The 14,564-nt window shown below is 35.6% G+C and overlaps 1 protein-coding gene across 1 annotated transcript; it reads right to left on the reverse strand.

Moving 5' to 3' along the window:
- Window positions 1-3,462: 3,462 nt before the first annotated feature.
- On the reverse strand, window positions 3,463-7,622 carry LOC131405552 (olfactory receptor 4F17-like). Its single transcript, XM_058540525.1, is given in 3 exon segments — window positions 3,463-4,434; window positions 7,562-7,586; window positions 7,588-7,622. Coding segments are annotated over 3 exon segments (1,002 nt in total). The 5' UTR covers window positions 7,593-7,622.
- Window positions 7,623-14,564: the final 6,942 nt, after the last annotated feature.

Raw genomic sequence — 14,564 nt, forward strand, 5'->3', positions numbered from 1 at the left:
AAATCAATAAAGTAGAAAATACATAAAATATAGTAAATAAATTTATGAATTAGAGTTCCCCAGAGAAACAGACCAATATGATGTGTGTGTATGTGTGTGTGTGCGTGTAAAGGAATTAGCTCACACAGTTGTGGAGACCACCAAGTGCAAAATCTGGCAGCCTAGAGACCCAGGGAAGAGTTGATTCTGCAGCTTGAGTCCAAAGGCAGTCTGGAGGCAGAATTCCCTCTTGCTCAGGAGATGTCCATCTTTTTGCTCTTAAGGTCTTCAACTGATTGGATAAACCAAGTCACATCAGGGAGCCTAGTCTGCTTGATTCAAATGTCTTTTGATTTAAATGTTACTCTCATCTAAAAAATACCTTCACAGACTGGGCCGGCCCCATGGTTTGGCGGTTGAGTGCGCCTGCCCTGCTACTGGCAGCCCTGGTTGGGATCCCGGGCGCGCACCGACACACCACTTGTCCGGCCATGCTGAGGGGGTGTCCCACATACAGCAACTAGAAGGATGTGCAACTATGACATACAACTATCTACTGGGGCTTTGCGGAGAAAAGCGGGGGAAGAAAAGGAGGAGGATTGGCAATAGATGTTAGCTCAGGGCCAATCTTTCTCAGCAAAAAAAAAGAAGAGGATTGGCATGGATGTTAGCTCAGGGCTGATCTTCCTCACAAAAAATAAATAAATAAAAAATAACTTCACAGAAACATCTAAACTGGTGTTTGACCAAATATCTGGGAACTGTGGCCTAGACAAATTGACACATAAAATTAACCACCACAATTAACTGAGTCAAAATTTAATTTTAAGTCATAGTTAGAAAGGATGTCTTTATTTCTATATTATAGACAATTAACACAGACACATACAGGAAAACCATTAAATCATTTGTTTTGGTTTGAACTTGATTTTTAGAGATTGTTCTTTTTTAAATTTAATTTCATTTTAATTATGTAAAAACATTTACATAACTTTAAAGTCAAAACTATAAAATAAGACATATTCAGAAAAGTCTAGCTTTTATCCCTGTTTTTTGCCCTATTTCCTTCTCCCTCTATAAGAAAAGAATTTTTATTATTTTGTTTGCCATTTAAAATATATTTATATGAGTATTTACAAAATATATATTTATAAATTATACATAAATATAAATATATGTATCCCCATTTTAACACAAAAATTAGGATGCTAGATGTACTCTTTTGCACCTTACTGTTTCTACTTAACATATACTTTGTAGATTCCTCCAAAGCAATATTTAGAGATATTCCTCACTCATTTTTATAGTTGCTTAATGTTCCATTGTGTATAATTTATGCAGTTCTTACTGACTGTCATTTGGGTATTTTCCATTCTTTTGCTATTAAAAACAATGCTTCAACAAGCAACTTTGTGCATTGTATATTTTGCATTTTTGCAAATGTATCCTTAGGATAGAATTAGGATTATTGGGTCAAGTTAGTAGCATGGTAATTTTTGTAGATGTTTCCAAGTTGTTATACCATTTTGCACTCTCATCAACAGTGCATAAGAATGCCCCTTTCTGCACAGCTTTATCAACAGGTTATATTATTAAATATTGATGTCAGATAGGTCAAAAGTGATATTTCAGCTTAATTTTACTCTGTATATATCTTAACGAGAGAGAGATTGAACATTTTTTCATGTATTTAAAGATCATTTATAGCTCCTTATATATGAACTGTAAATTCATATATTTTGCCCACTTTTCATTTGTTGGTATTTTTTAAAGAAATTCTTTGTATATTAGAGCTATTCTTCTTTGTGATGGGAGTTGTAGATACTTTACCCTAGTATCCCATTTGTCTTTTTTACTTTTCTTGGTTTTACCATGCATTTAAAACATTAATTTTATAGAGTTAATATTATCAATCTTTATCATATTCATGGATTATAAAGAGACTAACATGTTTTCTTTTAATGTTTGTGTAAGTTTTTTTAAAGATTTTTACTTGAATTCATTTAGAAATTGTCCTGGCAATGGCATGAGGAATAGATCCAATATATCTTTTTCCATCTTGCTATCCAGTTATTCCACCATCACATTAATAGGAACTTGCTTTCTCCGCTCATTTGAGATACTGTCACTATCATATATTAATTCCCTTATGTGTTTTTAACCCACTCATGGAGTTTCTATTCTCTTTTTTTTTTCCTGGGGTAATTGTAAATTTTACCCTTATCATCCGACTCTCCTTATCTATTAATTCAAGCCACTCTAAAAAACTGCATTCTTCTTTTACTTAGAATATTTAACCTTTAGTTTTAGCCTGGTTCAGTGATTCTTGCTGGAGAGAGGAGCTATTTATCAGAATCATTTGTCAAGCTTTTATTCAACCTTTATTTCCCTTTACTTCTATATTGAATTTTTGGCATGTTTTCCTAGGATGGTAGAGTCTATGTGCATGAGCACATGCTTGCACATAAATATATATACTTCCACTTACAGCTACTATGCCCCAAATGAACATCTGCTAAGATTGGAAAGTGTCATATCCCTTAAGTATATTGGGATAAAATAAAGTTTGAGATCTTATGGCTAGTTGATATACAGGATTAATGTAATAATGATACTAGTACCTAATATTTATTGAGTCCTGAAAATATGCCACAATATGTGCTATTTATCAGATTTATATCTATTGTCTCATTATCCCTCATACTAACCACATGCATAAGCAGTATCTCCCTTTCGCACATGTGGAAACTGAAGCTTAGGAAAGTTAAACAATGTTCTCAGAGTCATGATTATTAAGTGGTTAGTAGAGCTGAACCCACCTCTTTTTGACTTTAAAGCCTATGTTCTTAAAAGCTAACCATTGGAAATGACATGGATGAATCCAAATGACGCACTTTGTGCCAACACATTGAGAGACTTGGGTCTCTCTGAATACTTGTGAGCTGTTGTCATATACCACAGAATGTCAAGTGCCTACAAGGCAAATTTCATGTTGGCAGACTCACTCTTCCTGTCACTCCTGATTTGTTAAACCTCGTAAAAGTTGACTTAGTATATCCTTACCACTAAGCATATTTTTTGTATTAGGTGTATGGCAGTTGCTTCTTTGATGTTATTAGAGAAAATTAGCCAAATAATTATTTTTTTTTAATTTATAAGCCAGGCTAATTTTTATCTTTCCCTCTATTACCCTCAGGACCACTCAGGAAGGCACAGGAGTGTACAAATACTAACTATGTGCGCCATTCACTGTTCTGAGAATTAGTGAGATAATATTTTCACAGCATAATATCAACTTTGCATCATTATCCAAAAATATAATGTATAAGATTTTTGAAGGATTAATTGAGTCAGTGTATGTGAAAGTTCTTTGACAATTACTAAAGGATATTGAAATATAAGGTACAATTTTCATGAGCAATTTATCAACTTTACTATATAACTATGACACTGTCTCAGATTAGTCTCACAGTTATAAGAGATCTAAGACTTTACCCTAAAATTCACATTCCATTTTCTCAGGCGTTTCATCGCAGCTTTCATGTCTTTGTTCCTCAGTGTGTATATAATTGGGTTCAAGAGAGGAGTGACCACAGAACAAAACACAGCCAGGAATTTATCTAATGACTTGATGGGGAATGGCCAGGCATAAATGAAGATAGACGGTCCAAAGAACAAAAGAACTACTGTAATGTGAGCAGTCAAAGTGGACAGAGCCTTGGATGACCTGCCTGAAGGGCGATGCTGGATGGTCACTAGGATGATGGTGTAGGAAATGATTAGGAGAATAAAAGAACAGACAGTGAGCACACCACTGTTAGTAATGACCATGGTATCCAACCTATAGGCATCTGTGCAGCTGAGTTTGATGACCCTAGGAAGGTCACAATAAAAGCTATCAACTTTATTGGGACCACAGAAAGGTAAGTTCACTGCAAAGGCCAATTGGCTCACTGCGTGGAGGAAGCCAGTTCCCCAGGTAGAAGCGACAATGCCAACACACGCATTGCCACACATAATTGCAGAGTAGCGAAGGGGTTTACAGATTGCTACATATCTGTCAAAGGCTATGGCTATAAGGATCACCAGCTCACTCCCGCCAAAGAAGTGAAGGAGAAATATTTGAGCAAGGCAGCCCTTGAAAGAGATGACTTTGCATTTACTGAAAAAGTCAGCAATCATCTTGGGGGCTGTGACTGAAGACAGACACAGATCAATGCGTGAGAGGTTGGCCAGCAGGAAATACATGGGGGAGTGAAGGTGGGAGTCACAAGCCACAGTTATGACAATAAGAAGGTTTCCAAACACAATTCCTACATAAGATACAAAAAAGAATATGAATAGGAAAATCTGGAGTCCCTGAGAATTAGAAAGTCCCAGAAAAATGAACTGAGTCACCATGGAGTGATTTGTTTCCCTTATTGATTCATTCCAGGAAATAGCCTCTGTAGTAACCTTGGAGAGGAGAGTGAGAAGGAAGTCAGAATTATTATATTCAAATTCAAAGCCTCATTTTGTATAATTCTGCTCACTCATATGACTTTCTATGGCTTATTACATAAAAGCTTTCAAAATACACACAATGTAAACTCACCATTTCATTCCACACTCCGCCCCTGGCTGTGCCTTATAGTCCAGTTGTCCAAGTCTTCTCAGTGTTTCCATTTATGCTAGGCTTATTGCTGATAAAATACCTTTGTTCATGCTGCCCTTTCTGCCAGATTAAGTCTATACCATCATCATATATTTACCTCCTTTTCTCCTGAACTCCAAAATAGTTTATATTCTGTAGCCCATATTTTAACTCTTAAATACATATGAAATTGTATGATCTTCATATTTACAAAGTCCTTTGATGACATGAATTTTTGAAAAAATATTCTTAGTAGCCTAATAGTCCATCACAATAATTTTGTGTACAGTTGTTGGAAACCTTCTCTCTATCAAACCAAAACAAATCCTCATTCGTTCTTTTGTTATGTGAGGAGTATGGGTTTTGTATGTAGTCTGTAGATTTTTGACTCATCCTCTTTAGGACTTATTTCACCATTTTTGTAAATGTGAGTGCTCATTATATTCACTTCTTATGGTTATTATGAATTTCAAATGAAGTAGTCAATGTAGAGTGTTTTGCACAGTTTTTGTATTTACTTTGCATTTTTTTTATGTATTAAGTGCTCACTAGACCTAGATAATTTTTAATTGTAAGATTTATCACCTTCTAATTCACAGAGAAACCCTGGTTCCCCAATAATCATTTAAAAAATTTTACTTGCGTTCTGGAAATAACAATCATAACAATATAATTGAATTCCAGTTCCCTCTATCCCTCTGTTTTCCCATCTCTAGAATGAGTGCATTGGACCAAAAGTTCTCAAAATCCTCATTATTCTAATACTTTACAGGGGATGAGGGAGATATGCAATTCCAAAATAATTTTCATAGTCTCTCAGAAGCTAGTATAGAAACATAAAAGCTAAGACAGATGTAGAAATTCAGCCTTAGGGGAAGTTTAAATTTATGAGGATTCTAAAAGAGAAGCTAGAAGTTTTAAGGCCTTATAGAGAATGGAATTTGTATTTACCATTTGGTGACAGCAAAATGCTCAGAAGGAAAAGAGTTAAGCCAACATATAATTACAAATGAAAAACAGAAGAAGAGTAAGCAAAATAACAGAAAAATAAGATTTAAAAATGACAAAGAGGTGAAAAAAAAAGGGAATTCAGAGGTAGAAGGAAAAAACATGAGAAAATGCAAAAAAAAATTCCTTGAGAGAGAACGTGAACGGGTTTAATAGAAGACAAAATTGAAAAAGGATTCTGGAATGCTTACAAAAGGATTTGCATTTAATTATGAAGACAATGAAAAATTATTGAAGAATTATGAGCAATCGTTTAATATACTTTTAACAAATAGTCAGTAGTCAGGAGATCATAGCCATAATTAAGGTAGAAATAACAGGATATTTGCCAAAAGGATATGGGAGATGAAAAAAGATGGTGCCAATGTTTTTATTCTGAGAAATTGTGAGCATTGTCTTGGCTTTAAATCTTATAATAATTATAATAAGCACTAGCATAGCGATATGTAATATACAGATCACTTTTAGGAGCAGGAATAAATTTGAAAAGAGGTAAAGGATAATGATAGTTGTCTAGAAATGTAGAAGTATTGACAGAGCATCATTGTAAGTTGTTACCTGCAAGATAAAAGCCTGAAAAGTGGCTGTTGGACATAAACTGAGAAAGTCATTTCACCTTTGTGTTGGGGAGTGAAAACAAGTACTCTTTCAAGAAGTTTTACAGTAAGTAAAGTAGGAAATTAAATGGTAGACTGAAGGAGAAGCATAGCCATGAAGACTTGTAGGATGAGATGTAGGAGTCAACAGGCAAGTAGGATGTAAAAGAGAGGAGTGGAAATTGATGGGTCCCAGGGAAGACAGGAAGGGATAGAGGGTTACCCATCAAATTTCTTGGGAGAGTAGTAATATTTGTTTTCTCTAATTCCTTAATCACAGTTATTCCACAGCCCTTGGATGTTACACTTTTCTCTTCATTATCCTGAATCCCTTTCCTTAGCTATATCCACTAAAGCTCCACATTACTGTTTTCAAAGACCTATAAAAATTTAGCAGTTCTAATTTGTTTCCAAATATAAAGAGAAGTCTGACAGTAAAACAAGTCATGAACACTCATTTTAGTTCCCTTTTGCTTAGCACAGTAATAAATATAATAATACTAATCATTGACAATAAACAGGATAGGATTCCTATTGTGAGATAGTTTCTGACATATATGATTGGTTGGGATGTTTCTTTAGAATCAAAGTGTGCAATTTAGAATTGGCCTTAGATATTTACTGATATGAAACCATTTCATTTCACTGAGAGAGAAGGACAAGCTCAATAGTTCTATCTCCATAGGAAACATACCAAGAATGGTGATTGACCAAAGGGTTCTCATTTGCAGCAAAAAGACTTCTTATCACAGTAACAAGTAAGAATTCAGACATGCTATTCTTCAGCAAAAGGAATTTCTTGCTAAATGAGTTAAGACATCTCATTTCCTGAGCATATGCTGCTGAGGAGAAGTGATAATATGGGATCTTCATTTACAGGAGAATCTTCACCACTGTAATTCTTTCAAAGCTCATCTCTTACTCTTCAAAAATGATTCAAGAAGTTTTAGAAGAACTGTATTGATTCTAAGTTAAACATTAAGTTTAGGTTTATTGAAGAAGTTCTACAGAGTCTTACACATTGGTTGTGGCAACCATGAGGAACCAGCTACAACTGAACAAGAAAATCCTTCCCCCTGCACTAGACTAAGCTTAAAATTCAACCATTAGACTGTTATATGTTTGTTTTACACATCTTTGACTCCTCTTTACAGAAAAACGCCTTAAGTCTTTATAAGTTCCAGTGAGTTTGAAGTCAGGAGACTTGGGTTGTAGCACAAATTTATTGTGTGACCTTGGACATGTCATTCAAAATATCTTGGAATTTGTTTTTCTGTTTTAAAAATTAGTTGGCTTATCAAAAGCTCTCCAAGAAAATCCTCAAAACTCGGAGTATTATTTGCACCTCTATGTGAAAGAAATGTCCAAGGTTTCATTGGGGTTACAGGAAGGAGGGAAAGAAGTGGATAAGAACACTGGCTTTGGAGAGTTATGGGAAAAGGAACCTCAAATAGAGGAGAAAGAATAAATTAATCAGGAAGATTCAGGAGAAGAACTCAACACTTTTAACACTTACATAACACTTACTATGTTGTCTACAACATAGTAAGTGTTATGTAAAACAACATGTTGTCTTACAACAAGGACTATCCTTGCTAATATTGTTCATATAACTCTTCTAAGTATTTAAGCCAATTTCACAGGATGCTTCCATTTTTCCTGAAGGTACATATTATTGAATTCTGACAAATGGATTCTTACAATAGAGGCGTGTCATTGTCAATAAAATGCTACAATCTGGTTAGCTCTGCTAATATAGTTCCCTTTCATCATTTTACCTACCTCCTTCATAACTGGAAGAGACTACAGCAATTTTCAGAGCATAAAAGTCCATAGATTTTCCTTGTTTTTCACTTTCTCTTGAAGCATAAAATTTCCAAGAGAATAAAATCTATGTGAATTGTCCTCCTTAGTAAACTACTTGGTTAATGAAGAGCCATTTATGAAAGTGACCAGAGACAGGTGAAGAGATCTGGAAATAGCCAACTTAAAGTTCGAGTACTAAGACTAACTCTTATAGCCTCACAAATTTTCCCTTGAGGAAACACAGAATATTCTTGAGTTAATGGCTATTGTCATAATTTCTTGGCTCACTTAGATATTTTTACTACTTCACTGAGTCTAAAGGGGATTTTTTTAAGAATCATAGTAAAACAATTAAATTAGATAAAGTTGTGAAATTAAAATCCATATGGTAAATAATAATACTTTTGATTTTACAAAAGTGGGATGCTTATGACATTGATGAGGAATTTTGGAGAAAATATAGGAAAAATATCTTGACCAATAATAAAAAAGTCTTACAAACCAAAAATAAAAAAATATATAGGGACTTGTTTTGAGTTAGCTATTACAGGAGCATGTTTACCTTAGAGAAAGATAATCATTCAAGGGACCTATGACAAGCCATCAAGACAAGCCTAGCGTATCTCTCTGGAGAAGCCTGGCTTTATCTTTGAAGTGTAGAAACAAAGAATCTGATCTCCAGGTTATCGTGGAGGCTTCAAAGTGCCAAGGCCCAGTCTTTGTTTAGAGTTGTATTTGTTTAGAGCTGTATTTCATTTTCTCTTGTTCAGAAACAAGGGAAAATTCTATTCTCTAGAATAGTTGCAGAATTATGGTCTCAAATTAATTTTTGAAAAACATTGATATTTCAAAAATGTATAAGCAAGGATAAAAACTGGAGAATAATGTAGGCAGAAATATTTTAAAAAATAAATAGAGATGCATGGTCAGTTACATGAATCATAGCTTATATAAGAAGAGGTAAAACAATTTAGTTGCTTAGAGGAAGCGCAACTACTCTCAGATTAAAGGAAAATTTCTACTGTTGCCCCCTCAGAGGGCTTTTATACAACATAGTATGGAACCCCATAAATCATTCTACCATGCTGTTCCACCACATGACCAGCTGGGTGAGCAGTGTAGGATAAGTTGCCGAGAAATCAAAGAGACCTGGAGACAGCAAACAAGACTTATGGGTTTACTGGGGAGTTACTTACAGGGAAGGTCCAGTGGTGGCTGGCTGGACAGAAATGTGTACCTGCTACTGCCCCCTTGAGAAAAGCTTGCTTAAGTAGGCAGAGGAACAAAGGCTGCATGCTTGCCAAGGGGGACTGTCCCTGTATGACTTCCATTCCAAGGGCCAGAGACCCCCTGCCCCTGCAGGGATTCTGTGTTACCTCAGACCACCAAGGTCTCCGTGCTAACTTGCCCACAAGAAAACAGCAGGGTTGGCCAAGCCCAGGACCGTTATCATCATGAGTGCTGGCCTGTAGCCTAGATAAGGAGCCGCAAGGACACATGGTTTAGAGGGCATGTAGCCTAGTGCCCCCACACATGTCAGTATGCTGCTGTCCTGATATGCCTTTGTTCTAACTGGGAGACTGGGGTACCAGGCAGAACAACATATTAGGATAAATGAGGGAGAATAAGAAATTACGAGTATAATTAATGTTACAAAAGTGGTAATAGAAAGTGCTATAATAATATACAGTGGAAGGAACTATCCTGGACCCAGGTTCTGGGAAGTCTTCCCTGATAAAATGATGTTGAAACTGAGATTTGAAGAATGAATAGATATTAACTGGCAAAGCAGAAAGGACAAATATTTCAGATAGAATGATCAGCCAGTGCAAAGCCTTAGAGGTGAGAGAGTTTGAAACTGTCAGGCAAGTAAAAGACAACCAAATTGGCTCTGGAATTGCAGAGAGAGAGCAGGTTGACCTCTGAGGCTGGCAAGGGGAATGGGAGCCAGGTCCTGGTTGGAGTGATAAACCTTGAAAAGGAGTTAGTATTTTAATTTAAGGGCAGTGGCAAGTATGTGAAGGGTCTTAAGCAAAACAATCACATGCTTAGATTTATATTTTTAAAAATCTCTCTTACTGAGTGTAGGTAATGGGAATTAAGGCAAATAAGATTTACTTTCCCATCTATGTGGGAAGATAACATAGGTGACTTAATATTCTATTCCAAAAATAACATGTGAAGACAGACAATGGTGACATTGTAGAAAAAATAAGGGGACATATTTAAGAGGTGTTTAAAAGGTGGAATTAATGGAATTTGCTGATGTATTGAATATTGAGGATCACTGGTAAGGAGGAGTTCATTATTACGCCCAGATTTGGGGTTAAGCAACTGGGTAAATATTGGTGCCATTTATTGTGACTGGGGACCTGGAAAGAAGAGCAGGTTTGAGGAGGAGATGATTAGTTTTAGACTTGTTGAGTGGAGGATGTCTTTGAAGCATCATATAAATAGCCATTAGATTTGTGGATTAGGAACTCAAGACTTAGTACCCCAGCTTTGAGAGGTTCTAGCTAAAAGCTAGAGATGGTAATTAAAGCCATGGGAATGGATGCCACCTAGGGACAGAATATAGAGTGAAAACAGGCCAAAGATGCAATTCTGAGAAATATTAAGTTTGATGGTTGAGCAGATGAGGGAAATTCAGCAAACTGATACTGAGAAGGAATTCTCCAAGAGGTAGGAGGAAAACCAGGAGACGATAGTGTTTCAGAAGTCCAGTAGAGTATTTGAAGGAAGAAGTGATTGGCAATGATTAAATAAAGAAGAAATTCCCATCCAGATGAATAACAAAGCATTAAAGAAGTATTATTGATTTATTTACACAGAAGAAGCCAGAGATGTTATTGGAAAGGTTTCTGGAGAAACACAGGACAAAAAAACCATATGCATTAGTTTCTTTTAATTGAGCAGATTTTATTTACAGAGCAGTAGAAATAAATACAAAAAAGATATGTGTAATTTCAATAAAGTTTTCATTCAAAATATAAAAATGTCAATTAAATTGAATATGTCTCACCATTTTTGGCTTTACATTTATCCAAGACTATCAAACACAGATATATAAACTTTCGGAGGGATCTTTTGCCTGACCAGGAAACCATATTCAAAGAAACCAGGACTATAAACACACATCCTTGGGTGATTATTCTCATGTGAAACAACTATTACTTATCTGCTTTTTTTTTTTTTTGAGAATAAACCACGATGATTGAATATTGGGAGGTCCTCATTTTTAGAATAATAGAGAGGCAGAAAAAAGTGCAAAAAACTCTGGTTTGTATTTATCTAGTATTGATAACATTAAAGAAATTTTCTCTCTACTTGCAGTCACTGAAATCTAAACACAAAACTAAAAGAGCATCCTAAACTGAGAAAGCTCAAGATAAATTCCAGTCTGAGTTCAGGGAACATAAGTAATACATCATTGATTTTCTTATTCTAAGTTAAACTAAAATTAAAATAGAAATTTAAAAATATATACTTAAGCTCACATTTTATCTGTTGATTCCATAAGCTTACTATGAGATATATGTATCAATTTTTTAGGTATTTATTTATAATTGACTGTAAATACAATCAGCAATGCCCAGAAAATGCCACCCAGAAAATAGTATTTGAATACTATTAAGTTTACTTCTGGAAATCAGCGTAGTTTTTTATTCTCATCTCTCTTCTCAATGCAAGTACATGAATGAAGTATTTATTCTCTGTGGTTGGCAAAATAAAGTAACTTCCAACTTGACGACCAATTTCTACAGGTGCACCTTTGTTAAAGTATCTCCCCCAATAGTAGTTCTTACCATAATAATGATGACAGTCACGTGACTTTCTGTTCCTGGTGAGCCTGAAGCATCTTGTATTCTGTATCTGTTCCATTCATTATGATATCCTGCTGGAACCCACAATCTGTTTGTCCAGGCTTCTCAAGGCCACTCTCATGTCTTTACTTTTTGATGTATAGTTGTCAGGATTCAAGACAGGGGTGATAGCAAAGTCAACAATGAACAAATGCTTATCTAGTGGTGTTGTAAGAAAAGACCACACATAGAGAAACATGCATGGCATACAAAACAAAATCACAACAGTGGTGTGAGCTGACAATGTGACAAATGCTTTGGATAAGTGCCCCGAAGAATGTTTCCAGACAGTGATTAAAACTAAGATATAGGATGTAATTAAAGAGAAGAAGGTTGTCATAGATATAAGCCCACTGTTAGCAATGCTTACAAACTCTAGGTTGTGTCTACACAAGCAAGTTTCATGACCTGATGAAAATCACAGTAAAAAGTACTTGATTAGGGCCACAAAAGGGCAAATTATGACAACAACAAACTGAGATACAACATGGATTATCCCCCCTATCCAGGCAGCCACTACAAAGGAAACACACATTTTGGGGTTCGTGATGATCAGGTAGTGGAGAGGCTTGCAGATTGCATTGTACCTATCATATGTTATGAGTAACACCACCTCAGTTCCACCCATGACATGAATGAAAAATATCTGCTTCATGCATTTTGGAAAAGACATGATATTGCAGTCAATGAAAAGATCAGAGATCATTTTGGGCACTGTGGTAGAGGAAAGACCTAGATCAAAAAGAGCAAGGTTGTTGGGTCCGGCCCTGTGGCATAGTGGTTAAGTTTGCACACTCTGCTTCAGTGGCCTGGGGTTCACAGGTTTAGATCCTGGGTGTGGGCCTATCCACCATTTATCAAGCCATGCTGTGGCAGGTAACCCACATATAAAGTAGAGGAAGATGGGCACGGAGGTTAGCCTAGGGCCGATCTTCCTCAGCAAAAAGAGGAGGATTGGCAACAGATGTTAGCTCAGGGCTAATCTGCCTCACAAAATAATAAAAGAGAGAGAGCAAGTTTGGCCAATAAGTACATGGGGGAGTGTAAATGAGAGTCAATAATTACTGCAAATGCAGTGAAGAGGTTTCCCAGGATAATTCCCATGTAGAACACAGAGAAGAACCAAAAGAGAAAGAGATGCTTCTCTCACAATTTGAAAGTCCAATCAATACAAATTCAGATAAAACAGATTTGCTCTATCCATTGGCTCAATCAGTAGAGGAGAAGCTGAAATATTCTGAAGGTAGAAAATAAGGAAGTATTGAGAAATATTGGTACCAAACATTGATGCATTGTTTGCCCATCAATGATTTTGTGGAAAATAGGTTGCAAGTTCCAAAATGTGAAGTTAGAAAACATACAGACAAGGCATGTGAAAGAAAGAGAAATGAATAAGAGAAATGAGATAATCAAAAGTTAGACCAGAGAAAAGAAAAGGAATCATGTGGGAATATGGCAGGTAAAGTGGAGGAATTAGGGGCAAAAAGTAACATTCTTCTAACAGAGAGCTTCTTAACCGTGTTTATCGTGCAATAATTTGGCTTCTTCAGCCTGGTCCACATATATTCGACAAAAAACTTCCATGTCATGAAGAGTCAGCCATATTTGGAATGTTCAAACTCTTAATCACATTTGTCCACACACACTCAACAAGAACGTACTTTCTGGTTATTCTTTTATGTCACACCTGAGAAATCTTCAGCATTAATCACACATAGAATAGTGACCAGCCAATGAAGAAAAGAGTGTCGGATCTAAGCACAGATGGTAGCATAAAATGAAAAGGCATGCTCCTCTGATAGTTTCCAATACTTGTGGTTGCAACCAGTCACTTGGATAATTAAGGTACGCTTCAAAACAAGTGCAACACCAAACCCCAAAGAAAGAGTGTTGAAGACTCGGAAAGAGGGTTTTCAGTACTTTGCTAGGATTAAGAGAGATTTTGTGCTTTTGAGAGTTCTTATTAGTGACCAGCAATTCAAACATGAAACTGAGAAATAGTGGTGTCTTCAGTGAAACAAAACATTTAATCATGATTCACTGAGAGCGTGTAAAAACTTCAGGGCCCCAGAGAGTCATAAAAATAAAGGTCACAATAGCTTATCTTCAAATATTTGAAGGTTAGTCCTGCTAAAACCTGTTTAAAGGTGAGTAAAATTTCCTCCAACAACTTTTTTAGAGAGAATATCTGTTGCTATCGTTACAAATAAGAAGAAAGTTTGAAGATGTTTACCTATAACATATATTTGGATTCATTCATTATCTAATCTAAAGTGAAAAATTAGAAGTTCATTTAAAAGTAATAATAAGATATGAGAAGATATACAGAAAGGGGAAATTGATAAGATTCATACCAAAATGAATGTGGCCATTATAAGTGACGCAAATATAAATTTGTTGACATGTCCACTGAATTATTAAGTGAAAAAAATTGGTTACAAAGGAGTATGTCTTACGTGATATGTTCTTTATATGTATACACCGCAAAAATATGTAAGTATATACATCAACATCTCACGTAGATCACTTTGGATACTGAGATTTTAGGTAACTTTAAAATTAAAAACATTGACCATCTATATTGTGTATTTTTCTATATTGGCATGTGTTTGTAATAAAAATTAGGAAAAATAAAAGAAAGGAAAGTGACAGGAGAGAAAGATGGGCAGGAAAAGGAAA

This window comes from Diceros bicornis, chromosome 5 (assembly GCF_020826845.1).
Source record: "Diceros bicornis minor isolate mBicDic1 chromosome 5, mDicBic1.mat.cur, whole genome shotgun sequence".
NCBI classification, from domain to species: domain Eukaryota; kingdom Metazoa; phylum Chordata; class Mammalia; order Perissodactyla; family Rhinocerotidae; genus Diceros; species Diceros bicornis.